This window comes from Melanerpes formicivorus, unplaced genomic scaffold (genome assembly GCF_026170545.1).
Source record: "Melanerpes formicivorus ecotype bairdi unplaced genomic scaffold, bMelFor1.0.p_v2 SCAF_157, whole genome shotgun sequence".
NCBI classification, from domain to species: Eukaryota; Metazoa; Chordata; class Aves; order Piciformes; family Picidae; genus Melanerpes; species Melanerpes formicivorus.
The window spans coordinates 198,463-219,490 of NW_027142509.1; the positions used below are offsets into that span (position 1 = coordinate 198,463).

The 21,028-nt window shown below is 49.7% G+C and overlaps 1 protein-coding gene across 1 annotated transcript in view; it reads right to left on the reverse strand.

Moving 5' to 3' along the window:
- The window catches only part of DTL (denticleless E3 ubiquitin protein ligase homolog), a 35,694-nt gene extending 14,941 nt beyond the window's left edge, over nt 1-20,753 (reverse strand). The window contains exons 1-8 of the mRNA XM_068168761.1: nt 20,690-20,753; nt 20,148-20,213; nt 18,927-19,042; nt 18,076-18,149; nt 15,833-15,936; nt 13,928-14,032; nt 9,930-10,042; nt 3,024-3,113 (exon numbers count right to left, since the gene is read on the reverse strand). Of these exons, the coding sequence (XP_068024862.1) occupies nt 3,024-3,113; nt 9,930-10,042; nt 13,928-14,032; nt 15,833-15,936; nt 18,076-18,149; nt 18,927-19,042; nt 20,148-20,178 (633 nt within the window). The 5' untranslated portion in view covers nt 20,179-20,213; nt 20,690-20,753. The remainder of the gene's footprint in view (nt 1-3,023; nt 3,114-9,929; nt 10,043-13,927; nt 14,033-15,832; nt 15,937-18,075; nt 18,150-18,926; nt 19,043-20,147; nt 20,214-20,689) is intronic.
- Between the last annotated feature and the right edge of the window lie 275 nt (nt 20,754-21,028).

The window sequence follows — 21,028 nt, forward strand, 5'->3', positions numbered from 1 at the left end:
CATGGTTTAGTCATGAGGTCTGTGGTGACAGGTTGGACTTGATGATCTTTGAGGTCTCTTCCAACCTTGGTGATTCTGTGATTTGCTCACAAAAGAAAGCAAACATTCCAGCTCTGTTTTGTTACTGTATAAGACAGCAATATCAGCTGTTGTAGACAGCAAAAAGGTCTCCCCTGTGCCTCCTCTTCTCCAAGCTAAGCAACCCCAGCTCCCTCAGCCTCTCCTCATAGGGCTTGTGTTCAAGGCCTCTCCCCAGCCCTGTTGCCCTTCTCTGGACATGTTCAAGTGTCTCAGTGTCCTTCTTAAACTGAAGGGCCCAGAAATGGACACAGGACTCAAGGTGTGGCCTAACCAGTGCTGAGTACAGGGACACAATGACCTCCCTGCTCCTGCTGAGCCACACTGTTCCTGATGCAGGCCAGGATGCCATTGGCCTTCTTGGCCACCTGGGCACACTGCAGGCTCATGTTTAGGCAGCTGTCAATCAGCACCCCCAGGTCCCTCTCTGCCTGGCTGCTCTCAGCCACTCTGACCCCAGCCTGTAGCACTGCCTGGGGTTGTTGTGGCCAAAGTGCACCACCTGGCTCTTGGACTTGTTGAATGACATCATGTTGTACTCTGCCCATCTGTCCAGCCTGGCAAGGTCACTCCTCAGAGCTGTCCTCCCCTTTAACAGATCAACACCTGCTCCCAAACTGATGACTGACTCAATCCCCTCATCCAGATCATCCATAAAGATGTTGAACAGGATGGGGCCCAGCACTGAGCCATGCAGTAGAGAGGAGCAGCCATGATGCTTTTTGCACCTGCATCTAGGTCTGTCTCTATTACTCAGGACCTTTTCTGCTTGGGTACAAATGCAGGTGACACTGGAAGGCTGTTGCACTAGCCTTAAGCACTGTCTGTCCAGTCAGGTGTCAGCAATATCTGGCAAGGAAACCAACTCTGCTAGAAACATTGGTCTAGATGTGCACCACATCATTGTGCACTGCAAAACGATCTGTGGAATGCCACCCACAGAAGCAGCAGCACCCACCTAGCCCACATTTTATAGCTCTCTGAAACAGATTAGCTGGTAACTCACATGGGAGTGAGCAGCAAGAGGAGGGAAATACTGTGGCCAAAGTTCACAGCAATTATGGAGGGGAAAATGCCTTTACACTGACCTCTATGACACCAATATTGTCCCTGCAAAAAGCAATTTTGCCTCACAAATCATTCCAAGCAGCTTCCTGACCTCTCTTAGCACCACACTTTCCACTGTTCTTGCTGTGGCTCCTGTACAATCTCTGACTCTTTCTTACCTGTGTGGGTAGAGGCTGCAGTGGTCTGCATTCCACACACCCTGCCCAGGGTGCTGGATTACTTTTCATAGTATCATAGTATCAGTCAGGGTTGGAAGGGACCACAAGGATCATCTAGTTCCAACCCCCCTGCCATGGGCAGGGACACCCCACACTAGATCAGGCTGGCCAGAGCCTCATCCAGCCTGGGCTTAAACACCTCCAGGGATGGGGCCTGGACCACCTCCCTGGACTTTTAGATCACAGAGTTCATCTAAAATGCTAATTCTTGTGTTCTTGTATGTCTCATACAACTAGAATAATTCATCCTGTTTGCCTGCAAGACTCCCAGCCTCCTGCACTGCAACACTTTCCTGAAGACCTGGTACTATAGTGCAAGCAGGGGAAAGTGGCTGACTTGCTTCATACAGTGGGGTGAAAGAAACTGGCTATGAATGGGATGGGATGGGATGGGATGGGATGGGATGGGATGGGATGGGATGGGATGGGATGGGATGGAATGGAATGGAATAGACTAGACTAGACTAGACTAGAATAGAATTAACCAGGTGGGAGAAGACCTTTGAGATCATTGAGTCCAACCTATCACCCAACACCATCTAATCAACTAAACCATGGCTCCAAGCACCCCATCCAGTCTCTTCTTGAACACCTCCAGTGATGGTGACTCCACCACCTCCCTGGGCAGCACATTCCAATGGCCAGTCTCTCTATGAAGAACTTCTTCCTAACATCCAGCCTAAACCTCCCCTGGCACAGCTTGAGACTGTGTCCTCTTGTTCTGGTGCTGCTTGCCTGGGAGAAGAGACCAACCTCTGCCTGTCTACAACCTCCCTTCAGGGAGTTGGAGAGAGTGATAAGGTCACCCCTGAGTCTCCTCCTCTCCAGGTTAAGCAACCCCAGCTCCCTCAGTCTCTCCTCACAGGGCTGTGTTCCAAGCCCCTCCCCAGCTTTGTTGCCCTTCTCTGGACACCTTCCAGCAACTCAACATCTTTCCTAAACTGAGGGGCCCAGAACTGGACACAGGACTCAAGGTGTGGCCTAACCAGTGCAGTGTACAGGGGCAGAATGACCTCCCTGCTCCTGCTGGCCACACTGTTCCATTGGCCCTCCTGGCTGCCTGGGCACACTGCTGGCTCATGTTCAGCCTACCATCAACCAGCACAAGACCTCAAAGATCATCCAGTCCACCCTGTCACCACAGACCTCATGACTACTAGACCATGGCACCAAGTGCCACATCCAATCCCCTCTTGAACACCTCCAGGGATGGGGACTCCACCACCTCCCTGGGCAGCACATTCCAATGGCTAACAACTCTCTCAGTGAAGAACTTTCTCCTCACCTCCAGCCTAAACTTCCCCTGGCACAGCTTGAGACTGTGTCCTCTTGTTCTGGTGCTGCTTGCCTTTTGGCTTATCAAACTTCTGGCTTATCAAAGCCCTGATTAAATGGTTTCACCATTTTGTCTCTTAGAGTTTGTGTCACAAGCTCTCATCAGGAGAGCTCATTTGTAACTTCCAAGCTCTTATCAAACAGCCTGAACTATTCAAAACCAGAGACAAGCCTGGGCCACTGCCTGCCCCAAATGGGCATTCTTAGAAATCACAGACAGAAAATTGCCTCCCAACTAAACAAAGGCTGCTGCAGTTTTGAGAAGCAGATGCTGCCCCTAACATCTCTTGTTTCATGGGAATGCCAGTTTTCCAGCCAACAAACCTTAGTGAAGTCTGAAGGACACCAAGCGATGGAGGTAACTTCTTGCGAGTGCCCATGGAGGATCCGTGGAGGAAGGCTGGGCTCAGAGACCTTAAAAAATCCACAGAAAAAGAAGTATAAAATCAGAAGCCTCCCAGCCTAACATACATTATTAAGACCCCAAAGCCTTCCTGTGAAGCATGTGAATACTTCCATGTTTCGTGAACACTTCCATCTTTCAAGTACAAGATGGATAAATAGAATAGAATTAGCCAGGTTGGAAAAGACCTTCGAGATCATCGAGTCCAACCTATCACCCAGCACCATCTGATCAACTCAACCATGGCACCAAGCACCCCATCCAGGCTCTTCCTAAACACCTCCAGTGATGGTGACTCCACCACCTCCTTGGGCAGTATCACAGTATAACTTAGGTTGGAAAGGACCTCGAGGATCATCGAGTCCAACCTATCAACACAGACCTCATGACTAGACCATGGCACCAAGTGCCACATCCAATCCCCTCTTGAACACCTCCAGGGATGGTGACTCCACCACCTCCCTGGGCAGCACATTCCAATGGCTAACAACTCTCTCAGTGAAGAACTTTCTCCTCACCTCCAGCCTAAACTTCCCCTGGCACAGCTTGAGACTGTGTCCTCTTGTTCTGGTGCTGGTTGCCTGGGAGAAGAGACCAACCCCTTCCCGGCCACAACCACCCCTCAGGTAGTTGTAGAGGGCAATGAGGTCACCCCTGAGTCTCCTCTTCTCCAGGCTAAGCAACCCCAGCTCCCTCAGCCTCTCCTCACAGGGATGTGCTCAAGGCCTCTCCCCAGCCTTGTTGCCCTTCTCTGGACACCTTCAAGTGTCTCAATGTCCTTCCTAAACTGAGGGGCCCAGAACTGGACACAGGACTCAAGGTGCGGCCTAACCAATGCAGAGTACAGGGCACAATGACTTCCCTGCACATTCCAACGGCCAATAACTCTGTCTGTGAAGAATTTCCTCCTAACCTCCAGCCTAAACCTCCCCTGGCACAGCTTGAGACTGTGTCCTCCTGTTCTGGCTGCCTGGGAGAAGAGACCAACCCCCTCCTGGCTACAACCTCCTTTCAGGTAGTTGTAGAGAGCAATGAGACCACCCCTGAGCCTCCTCTTCTCCAGGCTAAGCAACCCCAGCTCCCTCAGCCTCTCCTCACAGGGTTGTGCTCGAGCATGTTGGGCCTAGCTGTACTAATTCACTCAGCCAGTCACACCTAGGATGTGCCTCATTACTCTAGCAAACTAATTTATCCTGCATTGTGAGACAACAACTGACAGAGCCTTAGGAATCAGTTCATGTTTCATTTCTTGGGGTGAAAGAGCTGCTCAGCACTGAGGTGTACTGACTTGCTTGGAAGCACGTGCCCAGCTCCTGCTACATGAGGTTTCTGCCTCTAGCTGTCAGCTCTAAACACAACACCTGCATCTGGAGGTGCTCAAGAGGGGATTGGACGTGGCACTTGGTTTAGTCATGAGGTCTGTGGTGACAGGTTGGACTTGATGATCTTTGAGGTCTCTTCCAACCTTGGTGATTCTGTGATTTTACTGTGTTAAGTACCTCTACCTGTTTGTCCTAGGTCACATGCTTAAAAGTTTGGCAAGGTCATACTCAGAGTCTTGACAGACAAATGCATTCTGCTGCTGTGTTACAAATGTCCCAATCACAGGCCAGTGATTTATTAAAAAGGCCTAACCACCACTACCAGCAAAGTTCTATAGGTGAGCCTTCTCTGGCTTCAGAACTGGCATTTGTGCAACTGCCAAGTTGTTGTGTTGCCTGTACCAACCTCCTGGACCAGAGACTTTATTAGAATAAACTTTATTAGAATAAACCAAACAAGGTTGGAAGAGACCTTCAAGATCATCGTGTCCAGCCCATCAACCAATCCAACACCACCCAAACAGCTAACCCATGGCACCAAGCACCCCAGCAAGTCTCCTCCTGAACACCTCCAGTGATGGTGACTCCACCACCTCCCCAGGCAGCACATTCCAATGGGCAATCACTCTCTCTGTGTAGAACTTCTTCCTAACATCCAACCTGAACCTCCCCTGGCACAGCTTGAGACTGTGTCCTCTTGTTCTGGTGCTGGCTGCCTGGGAGAAGAGACCAACCTCTGCCTGGCTACAACCTCCCTTCAGGTAGCTGTAGAGAGCAAGAAGGTCACCCCTGAGTCTCCTCTTCTCCAGGCTGAGCAACCCCAGCTCCCTCAGCCTCTCCTCACAGGGCTGTGTTCCAAACCCCTCCCCAGCTTTATTGCTCTTCTCTGGACACCTTCCAGCAAGTCAACCTCCTTCCTAAACTGAGGGGCCCAGAACTGGACACAGGACTCAAGGTGAGGCCTAACCAGTGCAGTGTACAGGGGCAGAATGACCTCCCTGCTCCTGCTGGCCACACTCTTCCTGATGCAGGCCAGGATGCCATTGGCCCTCTTGGCTGCCTGGGCACACTGCAGGCTCATGTTCAGCCTACCATCAACCAGCACCCCCAGGTCCCTCTCTGCCTGGCTGCTCTCAGCCACTCTGACCCCAGCCTGTAGCACTGCATGGGGTTGTTGTGGACAATGTGCAGAACCTGGCACTTGGATGTGTTCAATCTCCTGCCCTTGGACTCTGCCCATCTGTCCAGCCTGTCGAGGTCTCTCTGCAGAGCCTCTCTACCCTCCAGCAGATCAACTCCTGCCCCCAGCTTGGTGTCATCAGCAAATTTACTGATGATGGACTCAATGCCCTCATCCAGATCATCAATAAAGATGTTAAAGAGCACAGGGCCCAGCACTGATCCTTGGGGCACACCACTGGTGCCTGGCTGCCAGCTGGCTGTGGCACCATTCACCACCACTCTCTGGGCTCAGCCTCCAGCCAGTTCCTAACCCAGCTCAGAGTGCTGCTGTCCAAGCCAGGGGCTGACAGCTTGGCCAGGAGTTTGCTGTGGGGGACAGTGTCAAAAGGCCTTGCTGAGGTCCAGGTAGACTACATCCACAGGCCTCCCCACATCCACCAGGCAGTCACCTGAGCATAGAAGGAGATCAGGTTGGTCAGGCAGGACCTGCCTTCCTAAATCCATGCTGGCTAGGCCTGATCCCTTGGCCATCCTCTAAGTGCTGTGTTATTGCACTCAGGATGACCTGTTCCCTCTTAAGAGTGTGTTAAGCAGCTCACCAAACCACTCATGCTCATCAAACTCATCTACATTTCTCTTATACCCTCAAAAAATACCTTCTTCCTGTTCTGCAGTGCAACTATTAATCTTGGACTAGAGCTCATGGAAGTGACAGACACAGCTGAAGCCAGCATTAAGTGGCCTGAGGAAATAAACACACAGGCATACACACACACACAGAGGGAGATTACATCCCAGCTTTGCATGCTTTCAGCAGGCAGTGCTTTCTGGAGCCATGAGTCACCAGTATTGATGTGACAGTGCAAGGGGAATTTGTCAAGGGGATTTGCATAAATGAGTAAGTGAATGAACAGATCCTTTGCTGTGTGGGAACAGGAGCAGACATTGCACATGGATTTCAAAGGAAGATGCAAAACACCAAGGAAAGCTGCTGATTTTCTCTTGTGGATCCCCTCCTACAGCAGCCTGTAAAACTGCAGCTGAATGCCTTGAATTTATCCATCTCAACAGGCCACTTCTCCTTTCCTGGCAGAGCAGAGGCAATCACTTGACTAAATAACCACTAAAGGCCTTGGTCAGAGTATTCCCTTCTCTGCCAAAATGTGCAGTACCATGGAGACAAAATCTCTCTTTTGGGGGATAAACACTAGGAGACCTTGGTGCAGGGAGCACCTTCAGTTGCATTTAAGAGTAGCCTTGCTATACACATATAACAGACACAACAGTGGCCCACTAGACACTGATGGCTGAAAGAAAAGCAGAGGAAGAGTATTGCTCTTGCTGGGACACCCTGATTTCACACTAGTGTGAATTAAATACCAGTGCAAATTAAATCAAGTACACTCAAGGTGACCTGGAGGAGGATGCATAGGTCTAGCTGTGTCCCCTGTGTTTGGCAGAAGACAGTGGGCCAGTCTGGGCCTATTAAGTCAGGATTAGACACAGCCCATGATGTTTTTTGCCTGATTTGACAGGATATTGGTGGGGAAGTTAGAGCTGTTGTGAAAAGGTTAAAGGGAGAAACCTAGGAAATGAGCCTTTATTAGTTACTTTATTCACTACTACAGCTGTTGTATCCATCTTCAGGAGTCAGCATGAAATGGTGTGCATAGTTTGATGCACCATACAACACAGAAGCACTTGAATTCCAGTGCTGGGACAGACCAAAGGGTAACTTCATATGGTCACCTCTGAGTAGGCTGCACAAAAATGGAATGGAATGGAATAGAATAGAAAATAGAATAGAATAGAAAATAGAATAGAATAGAAAATAGAATAGAATAGAATAGAATAGGATAGAATTAACCAGGTTGGAGAAGACCTTTGAGATCATCAAGTCCAACCTATCACCCAACACCATCTAATCAACTAAACCATGGCACCAAGCACCCCATCCAGGCTCTTCCTAAACACCTCCAGTGATGGTGACTCCACCACCTCCCTGGGCAGCACATTCCAATGGCCAATAACTCTTTCTGGGAAGAACTTCTTCCTAACCTCCAGCCTAAACCTCCCCTGGCACAGCTTGAAAAGATTCAAAGGACAATGGAAGAACAAGAGGACACAGTCTCAAGCTGTGCCAGGGGAGGTTTAGGCTGGAGGTTAGGAAGAAGTTCTTCATAGAGAGAGTGAATGGAATGTGCTGCCCAGGGAGGTGGTGGAGTCACCATCCCTGGAGGTGTTTAGGAAGAGACTGGATGGGGTGCTTGGTGCCATGGTTTAATTGATTAGGTGGTGTTGGATGATAGGTTGGACTTGATGATCTCAAAGGTCTTTTCCAACCTGGTTAATTCCATTCCATTCCATTCCATTCCATTCCATATGTCTATAAAGGATATTTCTTTTACTACCAAGAAGGAATCTCAGCTAGGTACCACTTCTGTCAAGAGAAACCTCTCTGGCTTTTATAGTCTTCAAGTTGTTTAACAGTCAGGTCATTAACCACTGGATTAGTAATTCCCCAACCTGAGCACTTTTAGCCACAATGTTTCTGGAGTACTGCTGCCAAGCTTCTCAAAGAAATAATCTGGGTGGACAAGGCCTTCCTCTGCCCTTCATTCCTCTCTCTGTATATGGAAAGCCAATTCTCTTCATTCAGATCTTTCCAACCTGATACCTGCTCATGCAGTACCTAACCATGGGTTTTATTCACAGCACAGTAAATCATCATCTCAGGGAAAGATATGTGTACTTCAGAGTCAGTAAACTCTGCCAAGCCTCTGGATGTGGCAGCTCTTGCAAGAGACAGTTTTTCCTCTTTCTGACATTGCTATGGGATTAGAAGTAATTATTTAATGATTTCTTTAATAAATATCCCAGTATCACAGTGTCACCAAGGTTGGAGGAGACCTCGAGGATCATCGAGTCCAACCTGTCACCACAGACCTCATGGCCAGACCATGGCACCAAGTGCCACATCCAATCCCCTCTTGAACACCTCCAGGGATGGGGACTACACCACCTCCCTGGGCAGCACATTCCAATGGTGAATGACTCTCTCTGTGAAGAACTTTCTCCTCACCTAGAGGCTAAACCTCCCCTGGCACAGCTTGAGACTGTGTCCCCTTGTTCTGGTGCTGCTTGCCTGGGAGAAGAGACCAACCCCCACCTGGCTACAACCTCCCTTCAGGTGGTTGTAGAGAGCAATGAGGTCTTCCCTGAGCCTCCTCTTCTCCAAGCTAAACAACCCCAGCTCCCTCAGCCTCTCCTCACAGGGCTGTGCTCAAGGCCTCTCCCCAGCCTTGTTGCCCTTCTCTGGACACCTTCAAGTGTCTCAATGTCCTTCTTAAACTGAGGGGCCCAGAACTGGACACAGTACTTAAGGTACAGCCTAACCTCCTGCTACTGCTGAGCAAGCAACCTGGCTCATTAGAAGTGTTCACCAAATCAAAGAGACTGCATGCTCAAACCACAGCTTCAGCAGGATGACTCTGTGCCTGCTCTGAGAGGTTGGTATTTCACTTTGAAACTCATGGTGAAAGGGGTAAACAAGTCAGCATTCCCTCAAAATTAGCCCAAACCTGGAACAGGCAGGCACCTGTGGTTTCTGTCTGTTGTACTTCAATGGGAAGTTTACCCTGTTCCCATATGGCTGTCAAGCAAGGAGAACAGAACTTGAAGCATGCCTTCCTCTGAGGTCCCTGCTATTAACTTGGTGCTATTTGCATTTTCTGCATGTCAGTGCAGGACACCAAGTGACAAAGCATCTTGGCTGTTGGATGGTGCTTTGGAATTGTGTTGAAGGCTCTGTTTGAGCCCTTGCTGTAACACAAAGGCTTTAACTACTGTGAATGAGGCATGAGAAAAAGCTGTGTGAAGCAAGGACTGGGCAAAGGGAAGGTGGGGGAAGCTGAGTGCCCTTCAGAGCAATTAAATTGTTAGGTCTCTGCTAATGTACTCCAATGCTAGATATGAACCAATATGTCTGTCTCCTTGTCATGGCTGGCTGAATCCCCAGGACAGCAAGGCAATTCTAATGCCCATTTAAACAAGATTAGAGATCAGCAAGTTGCAATAAGCAGCAGTGATGAGAGACATACTGATGGCAGGAGGTTAGCTCTGGTTAATACAAAGCAGATACGTCGAGCCTTGAAAGCAACACGCACGCTCTGGGCGCAGCGTGCCAGGAGCTAACCCCTGGCTAGCACTGCTTTGAGTAGGAGTGGGAGGCAGGGAGTGTCCTATGTGAACATGAAAATCAAATGAAATCAAAGAGTGGAGCAGCTCCAGGTTGCATGCTTGCTTCTCCCCCAGCCACCTCACCTTCCAGATGTAGGCATTGCAGTCACTCGAGCCGCTGACCAGGAACTGGTCGTCTGGGCTGGTGCTGGATTTGATGTAGAAGGTTGAATTCTGGTGCCCACTGAAAGCAGCCACTGTGAAGAGAAAAGGAGAAAAAGAGAAGAGAAGAAGGGCAAGCCTCAGTGGAAGCACAGCAGTGCAGTCAGTTGCGCAAGGGGGCCCAATCTTACAGGCTTTTCCTGCCTGGCCACCTATCCTCCAGAGAAAGTGGTTGCACTGCTCCCTCCCTCTGGGGCTCCAGCTCCAGTGGCAGGAAGATTGCATTATTCAACTGCAGCCTTTCAGGCTTCCCAGAAGAAGCAACAGCTCTCTCCACAGCATTAGGAAGTGGGAGCAGTTTCCTTAAAGCTTTAGCCTTGATCTATATCAGCAGCGGGCCGAGAAATCGCCTGGGCCTCCCCACTACTCTGGTGAAGGCTCCTTGTCTCTTCCTCCCGCAGATGCCATCACCAGCCCTGCTGCATTAACAAGGACAGGCACACAGAATACATGGGGAGGGCCTTCTTCCACCCTGACACAAACAAAGGCACTTGCTGCTTCATCCTCCTGCTGCCAGCATCTTCATTTCATCAACGAAACTTGCACTGTGTCAGCCACGCTCACTGGCAGCCTGCACATAAAGCCTCAGTGGGGTTTGCTGAAGCCTTGAAACCATTGCCCTGACTATGGTGCTGTCTATACTATACTGAGGACCCGAAGAGGCAGCAGCCAGCACAAGAGCTGAGTGTGGATCCAGAGCACTTGGCCACAACAGATCCTGTCCTCTCATTGGGGCAAAAAGGGGGAATTTCCTGAGGCAGCACCAGGCAGAGCAGGCACCCTCTGCACCATGCTGGTTTAATAGCAGCTTTGGCAAAAGAGGCAACCCACAGAGCAGAGGACACATGGCTGCCTCTCATGGCTGTCTTTCAGAAGTGGCAAACTCCAGAATATCTCTGAATTTTTAACCAAAGCTCTGTCAGCACAGCAGTCAGAGTCACAATTAACCAGGTTGGAAAAGACCTCAGAGCTCATCAAGTCCAACCTATCACCCAGCAACATCTGATCAACTAAACCATGGCAACAAGTGCCTCAGCCAGGCTCTTCTTAAACACTTCCAGGGATGGGGACTCCACCACCTCCCTGGGCAGCACATTCCAATGGCCAATCTCTCTTTCTGAGAAGAATTTCATCCTAACATCCAGCCCAAACCTCACCTGGCACAGCTTGAGACTGTGTCCTCTTGTTCTGGTGCTGGGTGCCTGGGAGAAGAGCCCAACCCTCACCTGGCTACAACCTCCCTTCAGGGAGTTGCAGACAGCAAGAAGGTCTCCCCTGAGCCTCCTCTTCTCCAGGCTAAGCAACCCCAGCTCCCTCAGCCTCTCCTCACAGGGCTGTGCTCCAGACCCCTCCCCAGCTTTGTTGCCCTTCTCTGGACACCTGCCAGCAACTCAACATCTTTCCTAACCTGAGGGGCCCAGAACTGGACACAGGACTCAAGGTGTGACCTAACCAGTGCTGAGCACAGGGCACAATGACTTCCCTGCTCCTGCTGGCCACACTGTTCCTGATGCAGGCCAGGATGCCATTGGCCTTCTTGGCCACCTGGGCACACTGCAGGCTCATGTTCAGCTGCTGTCAACCAGCACCCCCAGGTCCCTTTCTGCCTGGCTGTTCTCCAGCCACTCTGACCCCAGCCTGTAGCTTGTGGCCAATGTGCAGAACCCAGCACTTAGATGTGTTCAATCTCATGACCTTGGACTCTGTCTATCTGTCCAGCCTGTCGAGGTCCCTCTGCAGCAAGCCCCTTCCTAAGCCAGTCCTACCAGCAATTCCCCCTGGAGGATTCCCTCACAGCACCCTGCAAGCTAAAGCTACCTCAGCACTCAGCCAGGGCAGAGGCTGGTGAGTCAGGGGAGCGGCACTGACACACGGGCAGGCACTGCCCTCTGCGGGAGCAACGGCTGCACAAGCTTCATCCAGCTGGATGAACCAGGCCACTCCCCACCTTTTATTGGCTGCACACAAAAGACAAGAGCTCCATGAGGAGGCTGAGGGTGGGGTGCCCTGTGCTGTGCAGGGAGCCCAGTCTCTCCTGCCAGGGAGACAGGCTGGTGAGCATATTTCCGCCGCTCGGCGCTGGCACCCAGCACTAACCTCAACAACTGACCTATTGATATCTACTGCTTCTCCATGCTGGAGGCATTCCCACCCACCAGGCTGCCCTGCTGAAGTGCAGACAGAAGGATACATTTGTTGAATTTCAGTTAACTGAGAGACTGAGAAAATTTGGCAATGGGAGCTAAACCATGTGTCTGGCTGGAAAGCATCCGACAAACTCTGCCACCTTCTGAGGAGCAGTGCCACCAAAGGCTGAGGGGCATCCTGCCACACAAAGATCACAGATGGAAAGCTGAAGCATCTCCACAATATGCTGAGGATTCTTTCTCCCAGCAACTTAGAGTAGAACCCAAATGTAAAAGACACCTAAATGCAACATATCAACTGATCACTCTACAGCAGCTCATATCTGAGTGTGAAACACCAGGGACTGCCAGGAAGCAAGAGAGTCAAACCTGCTTCAGGTGGGCAGCAGTTAGACACCAGCCACTCCTCACCAGGTGTCTAGAGTCAACATGCAAACTACCATGTCTCTGTCTGGGTGAACCAGGAACTGCACTTAGTAGTGGTGTGCACCAAGGGTGCACACCTTCTGTGCTACTGTGAGGGACTGAAGCTGTTACTGAAGGAGTTGGGGCTGTTCAGTCTGGAGAAGAGAAGGCTCCCAGGTGACCTCATTGTGGCCTTCCGGACCATGGCCCCATGGTCTTCAACATCTTTATTGATGATCTGGATGAGGGCATTGAGTCCATCAGCAGTAAATTTGCAGATGACACCAAGCTGGGGGCAGGAGTTGATCTGCTGGAGGGTAGAGAGGCTCTGCAGAGGGACCTCGACAGGCTGGGCAGATGGGCAGAGTCCAAGGGCAGGAGATTGAACACATCCAAGTGCCAGGTTCTGCACATTGGCCACAACAACCCCAGGCAGTGCTACAGGCTGGGGTCAGAGGGGCTGGAGAGCAGCCAGGCAGAGAGGGACCTGGGGGTGCTGGTTGATGGTAGGCTGAACATGAGCCTGCAGTGTGCCCAGGCATCCAGAAAGGCCAATGGCATCCTGGCCTGGATCAGGAACAGTGTGGCCAGCAGGAGCAGGGAGGTCATTCTGCCCCTGTACACTGCACTGGTTAGGCCACACCTTGAGTCCTGTGTCCAGTTCTGGGCCCCTCAGTTTAGGAAGGACATTGAGACACTTGAATGTGTCCAGAGAAGGGCAACAAAGCTGGGGAGAGGCCTTGAGCACAGCCCTGTGAGGAGAGGCTGAGGGAGATGGGGTTGCTTAGCCTGGAGAAGAGGAGGCTCAGGGGAGACCTTCTTGCTCTCTACAACTACCTGAAGGAAGGTTGTAGACAGGCAGAGGTTGGTCTCCTCTCCCAGGCAACCAGCACCAGAACAAGAGAACACAGTCTCAAGCTGTGCCAGGTGAGGTTTAGGTTGGATGTTAGGAAGAAGTTCTTCCCAGAGAGAGTGATTGCCCATTGGAATGGGCTGCCTGGGGAGGTGGTGGAATCACCATCACTGGAGGTGTTCAGGAGGAGACTGGATGGGGTGATTGATTGGGTGATTGGTGCCATGGGTTAGCTGTTTAGGTGGGTTGGACACAATGATCTCAAAGGTCTCTTCCAACCTGGTCTATTCTATTCTATTCAAGTTTCTGTGCTATTAATTTTGTGTGGATGGCTTAACACAAAGTTTCAACTGCCCTTCTTGCCTGTGCCTTCTCTCCTGGCTAGGTTTAGATATAAGAGCACAGAACAGGTTTCCTAAGCTTAGAAGGTGGTCTCTGTTTCTCTGAGTCACAGGGAGAAACTCCTCTCTCCATGCTCTCTATCATCTATTTTTGGCAGCTGTTTCCATGCTTACCTGGAGCAGTCTTTAGGCTTGTCATACTGAACATGTAGATACTGTCATCAGTGCAGTTAGCAAATAGATTAGTGCCAGTGGAATCCAACACCAGGCTAGAATACCCTATAGGTAAAGAGAGAAAAAGCTTCTTAAGAAACAACTCCACAAACATATTTGGGTAAAAAGACAGTCTCAGATAAATGACTCCATGATCTTTGAGGTCTCTTCCAACCTTGGTGATACTGTGAAATGCCTAGAGAGGGACATTTGGAAAGGATCTCTATCATGTGTGAGATTGTGACTGGAAGGCTTGCTGGACAGAGCACTTGCAGGAGAATAAAGAGTTCCTAGAATAACATCTACATTTTTCTCATGAGGATTCAGGGTGATACTTAGAGAGAACCTTCAACTTCACAGCAGGCAAGAGTTTCAAATGGATAGCAGGAACAACTAGATGTAGAAGCAGAGTTTAAAAGCAAATAGAAATCCTCATGCTTTGGTAGAATATTTCTGCATCAGGAGCAGTGTGGCCAGCAGGAGCAGGGAGGTCATTCTGCCCTGTGCTCAGTGCTGGTTAGGCCACACCTTGAGTCCTGTGTCCAGTTCTGGGCCCCTCAATTTAAGAAGGACATTGAGACACTTGAAGGTGTCCAGAGAAGGGCAACAAGGCTGGGGAGGGGTCTGGAGCACAGCCCTGTGAGGAGAGGCTGAGGGAGCTGGGGTTGCTTAGCCTGGAGAAGAGAAGGCTCAGGGGAGACCTTATCACTCTCTACAACTACCTGAAGGGAGGTTGTAGACAGGCAGTGGTTGGTCTCTTCTCCCAGGCAACCAGCACCAGAACAAGAGGACACAGTCTCAAGCTGTGCCAGGGGGAGTTTAGGCTGGAGGTGAGGAGAAAGTTCTTCCCAGAAAGAGTAATTGGCCATTGGAATGTGCTGCCCAGGGAGGTGGTGGAGTCCCCATCCCTGGAGGTGTTCAAAAAAGGATTGGATGTGGCACTTGGTGCCATGGTTTAGTTAGTCATGAGGTGTTGGGTGACAGGTTGGACTTGATGATCTCTGAGGTCTTTTCCAACCTTATTGATTCTATGAATACAACCAAAAATATCCACTATTCACAATATTATACAGATATTTACAAATATTATACAGATATTTCTTGGTTGCCTGGGAGAAGTAGACCAACCCCCACCTGGCTACAACCTCCCTTCAGGGAGTTGTAGACAGCAATGAGGTCTCCCCTGAGCCTCCTCTTCTCCAGGCTAAGCAACCCCAGCTCCCTCAGCCTCTCCTCACAGGGCTGTGCTCCAAACCCCTCCCCAGCTTTGTTGCCCTTCTCTGGACACATTCAAGAGTCTCAATGTCCTTCTTAAACTGAGGGGCCCAGAACTGGACACAGGATTCAAGGTGTGGCCTAACCAGTGCTGAGCACAGGGGTATGATGACTTCCCTGCTCCTTCTGGCCACACTGTTCCTGATGCAGGCCAGGATGCCATTGGCCTTTTTGGCCACCTGGGCACACTGCTGGCTCAAGTTCAGCTGGCTGTCAATCAATACCCCTAGGTCCCTTTCTGTCTTATTCATTGCATTCCACCAGAGAGTGTAGGTTTTGCTTACAAATACACCCTCATTTCATAGTATCATAGTATCATTCAGGGTTGAAAGGGATCACAAGGATCATCCAGTTCCACCCCCCCTGCCATGGGCAGGGACACCCCACACTAGATCAGCCTGGCCAGAGCCTCAGCCAGCCTGGGCTTAAACACCTCCAGGGACAGGGCCTCAACCACCTCCCTGGACAACCCATTTGCTTCTAACTGAGTTGGTCTGGCAAAAGTTAACGCTGGGGGGAAACTCCAACCCACCACACAGCACTTCTCCAGTTGCCTTTGCACTTAGACAAATGCATCCTGCAAGAGCTCACCAAGCCTGCGCGTGCTGGTCCCAGGGTAGCAGAAAGCCTTGCAAGGCACCGGCTCCTGGCGATAGGCAGCGTAGTTCTTGCGCAAATCCCAGACCTTAATCACACTGCAACAGAAAAGCACAAGTGTCTGCAACTCCAAAATGTCTCTTGCAGTGTTGGTAGAGCCTTCCAGCAGCACAGGAAGACAGGCTGACCATTACCGAGGAGTGTCCGATGCTAAGGAGCACCACTGAGAGGAAGCAGAGCTGAGATGTGTTGAAAGCAACACTGGGGATGGATGGGGAAGCAGCACTGCTCTCTGTAACTAATACAAAGTAAAGTAAGAGCCTGCAAGTCACCTTTCTTCAACTAGGAAAAGGAAATACAAGGATGCCCTCATGCTCCTGACTTAAAAAGTGAAGTCCTTTCTTCACTTGCTCTCCAGAAGCAAGTCTCTCACGTGAGCCATAAGCAGGAAAGTCTCTTCCCTGCCTCAGAAAGGCTCTGGCCACATGGAGCCTGCTAAATAATTGAGTCCTGGGAGGGTAAGTCTCCATGCTAATCAATGAGACAGTTTGCTCAAGCTCCAAGATCTGGACATACACATATAGCTATAGCTACATACAGTGTTACAGTCCAGAAAGAAATCACAGAATCAATAAGGTTGGAAAAGACCTCAAAGGTCATCAAAGTCCAACCTGTCACCCAACACCTCATGACTACTAAACCATGGCTCTACTCAGCTCTGCTGAGACCCCACCTGGAGTACTGCATCCAGTTCTGGATCCCCTATGACAAGAGGGATCTGGAGGTTCTGGAAGGTGTCCAGAGAAGGGCCAGGAGGATGAGCAGAGGGCTGGAGCACCTCTCCTGTGAGGACAGACTGAAGGAGTTGGGGCTGTTCAGTCTGCAGAAGAGAAGGCTCCCAGGTGACCTAATTGTGGCCTTCCAGTATCTGAAGGGGGTCTACAGGAAGGCTGGGGAGGGACTGCTCAGGATCTCAGGTGGTGATAGGACTAGGGGGAATGGAATGAGGCTGGAGGTGGGGAGATTCAGGCTGGAGGGGAGGAGGAAGTTCTTCCCCATGAGAGTGGTGAAGCCCTGGAATGGGTTGTCCAGGGAGGTGGTTGAGGCCCTGTCCCTAGAGGTGTTTAAGCCCAGGCTGGATGAGCCTCTGGCCAGGCTGATGTTGTGTGGGGTGTCCCTGCCCATGGCAGGGGGGTTGGAACTAGATGATCCTTGTGGTCCCTTCCAATCCTGACTGATACTATGATTCTAAGCGCCACGTCCAATCCCCTCTTAAACACCTCCAGGGACAGTGACTCCACCACCTCCCTGGGCAGCACATTCCAATAGCCAGTTACTCTTTCTGGGAAGAACTTTCTCCTCACCTCCAGCCTAAACCTCCCCTGGCACAGCTTGAGACTGTGTCCTCTTCTTCTGGTGCTGGGTGCCTGGGAGAAAAGACCAAGCCCCACCTGGCTTCAAATAGTTGTAGAGAGCAATAAGGTCTCCCCTGAGCCTCCTCTTCTCCAAGCTAAGCAACCCCAGCCCCCTCAGCCTCTCCTCACAGGGCTGTGCTCCAGACCCCTCCCCAGCTTTGTTGTCCTTCTCTGGACACATTCAAGAGTCAAAATGTCCTTCTTAAATTGAGGGACCCAGAACTGGACAACTGGACACAGGACTCAAGGTGTGGCCTAACCAGTGCTGAGCACAGGGCACAATGACTTCCCTGCTCCTGCTGGCCACACTGTTCCTAATGCAGGCCAGGATGCTGCAATGGATCTGGCACCTAAAAGAACAGATCTTTTGTAACTCAAGGCAACATTTTCTCAAGCATGCCTACACATATCCAGGCACTAACCACCCACCTCAATTCCAAACAGCTCACTAACAATAGTCTGTTTATGTGTGGTCCCATAGATCCATGAGAACAGAGATGATAAGAACTGCTCTCATTCTGCCACACAGCTAAGGCCACTAAAGTGAGCATTTGCCACTTAAGCACTGTTTGTCCCAGTGCTGCAATCTGCAGTAAGGATGAAAAGTGACATTCAGCTTCATCAGTGCAAGGTGACTACCTACATCTCCTGGCTCTGCCTAATGGCAGCTCCAGCCTAAAGGCAACTCCAGCCTAAAGGCAACTCCAGCCTAATGGCAACTCTGGGCCATTGAGTGATCTTAGAAGAAAAATCTCCCTGATTTTTGTGTGCCAATAGGAACACACAGAATAGACAGAAAAAGAAGGCATCCTCCCTCCTTACCCATCAACAGCTCCTGCAGAGATAAGAGTATGCTCATCCTGAAGCAGCACCACAGTTACACTCTGCTGGAAATCCTTAAGAAGAACAGAATGGGGTGGGGGGGAAGAAAAAAACACTTCATTACTTTCAAGGTCAGCAAGACTTTGATGCTTAGTTCAAGGCCAAGCAAAAACCTCCTGCTAGCCAGCCAGGGGAAACTGGAAATAACAGAGGCCATTTAAGACACAACAGTCCTTCAAGCACTCCCACCAGTGAAAACACTGCTGAGCAGTAAGTGTTTGGGCAGCAGCTGGAGGTTAAACCTTTCAGGTCAGAGAGCTGCCTTCATGACAAAGTATAACAGGTTAAACATGACCCAGTCTGATCCCAGTTGGACAGCAATTTGTGTGGTCAAATTAGTGGGGATAAAAAGAAAGGGGGAAAAATTTTACAGGCCTTCCTGGTCTATTCTATTCTATTCTATTCTATTCTATTCTATTCTATTCTATTCTATTCTATTCTATTCTATTCTATTCTATCCTATCCTATTCTATTCCATTCCATCTTATTCTATTCTATTCTATTCCATCCTATTCTATCCTGTCCTATCCTATTCTATGCTGTCCTATCCTATCCTATCCTGTCCTATCCTATCCTGTTTTGCCCCTGAAAAAAGAATGCTGGCCATGTATTTTCACATAGTCTTTGCACAAAGATGGCTTTAATGGCACCAGGGTTATTAGGCAACTAAGCAATGTCTGAAAATAGCCACAGTGAGTGACCAGGACACAGAACCCTGCCTCTGCAAAGATAAATGGAAGTAATTTATCATGTTCAAGCCAAACCCACATTTTTGTCCTGCAGAGACCTACCACCAAAGGAGCAAATCCTCTTAGGTTCTGCCTCTTCTTCTTGGGTTTGGAAGGAGTTTGCTTGTCCACCACGTTGTGTGCTCCACTGATTTGATTCACCTGCCTGTAAAATCCCTCTGAAAGAAGCAAAGCCAGCTCAATTAATAGTTCCTACACCATTTTGTAACCAGGTTAATAAAACAGGCACTGGCTTGGAATAAGTCCTACAAAGCAGCTAAGACAACCCTTTAAGATCACTAATGTATTCTGCTAGTTACATATGAAACTGATGAGAAGCACAGAGGAGGAACCAGGAGCATATGCTGCAAAATATTGCAGAGCTAAAGGGTCTAGGCAGGCTGCTTGTGCAAACCATTAGCTTTTGATCTGGTCTTCATGATGCATCCTGCTCTGCAGCACTCATCCCATCTCATCCTGAGAAAAATGGCACTCACAGGAGGGTTTCCAGGGCTTTTTCACCCTATTTCATAGTGTTTCATTTAGCCTTGTGTCTGCTACTTCTCACTTCATGCAACTTACTACCTTCACTTTTCTGCTTTTCTTACCTATACCTTCTACTTCGATCATGTGGAGCCTCCCTTTTCCCCTACTTGCCAGTTCAAAGAGCTAAGGAATTTTGGGCAGATGGAAGAGTGAGACAAGTGCTGGCAGCACAGGCCAGGAAACTGCTGGGACAGAGCAAGGAAGAGGCATAAGAGCATGACCTGACTAGGGGAGCAAAGGCTCCAGGAAACAGAAGGAGAGGAGCAGAATGAGCTCACCCTGCCTTTAGTAGGTATTCCCACAACAACATACTCAGTCGCTCCCAGCACTCTGCTCCTGCACTTCCTGCCTTCCTTCCTACTCTGGCAGAAGCCTTCCCAGCTTTGCTTCATCCCTTGGGATGGCTCTGATCTAAGCACTCTCACTCAGCCCACATATTTTTGTGCTGTCTCACACAGGGATGTATTTTTACCCCCTGATTTCCTTACCAGCACACTGGGTATTACCAGGCCAGCATGTACATCATACTGCAAACAGGAGGCTGTTATAAAGTGGAACAATGTTTTATACATGGAATAGCTGTCCCCTTTTATAACACAGGAGGCTGTTATCTCCTCCTCTTCTCACTGAAGCATTGCCTGCAGCACAATCAAAAGCACTGGCCCAACCAGTACAACTCAGCACTGTCTTTACCCAAGACACCAAGCTTTCTTGATACACAGCTGAAAGGCCAGTTACCTTTCTTGTTGCATCTGGTATCCCAAACCATGATGTTTCCATCTCTGCCTCCAGTACAGAAGACAGCTGACAGAGAGAAAGAAAAGAGTGCCATCAGCTTCCAAAAGTGTTACTTTAATTAACCAAATGCAGCACAGTGCTGTCTGTGCTCCTCTGGCTCTCCTGACTCAGCACTTGGGATGCTAGTCCTGGAAATACCACCATCAGGCCATTGTTCTGCCATGCTTTTTTGACTGGTTTCCTTACTCTTCCTACTCTTTTCTTCACAACTACTCTCGTAAAAAGAGGATTTACACACTTCTGTATGGCAGAGGTGTCGTATCTCAAGCTTGCCTGAGATCAGAAACGTGCAGGTATTAGCATCAGAACACCATGAAGCTTGGACAAGTCAATTTTGCCTCACCAAGTGGGTCCCTGCTCAGTGGGCCCTGTGGTATCTGTAACTGTCAGCTTCCAAAGCCCCTCTTTGACCCTGAAAGTTCTGATGTGCCAGGGGAGAAAGAAGAATGGGAAACCAGACAACAGCAAATGTCAGCATTTACCTTTCTCAAATCTAGAAAAGGCAACTGACTTGAGGCTACACTGGTGACCTTTGCATATGCCAAGCAGCTCACCAGCTCTCACATCCCACACCTTGGCTGTCTGATCTCCTGATGCAGTGACCTTCAGAGGGAAAAGTGAAAAGCTTTAGCCATTTTCTGCACACAATTGGTAAAGCATTAAAGTTAGAGAGCAAAAAACTGCTTACTTACAATCTTGTGCTCCCCTGGTACCCAGGCAAGGTCAAACACAGCATTTGAGTGAGCCTGCCATTCTAACAGGGAAACAAAAGCCAAGTTTAGTTCAGTGCACTGCAGCACTTGCAGAAGACTAAAGAAGAT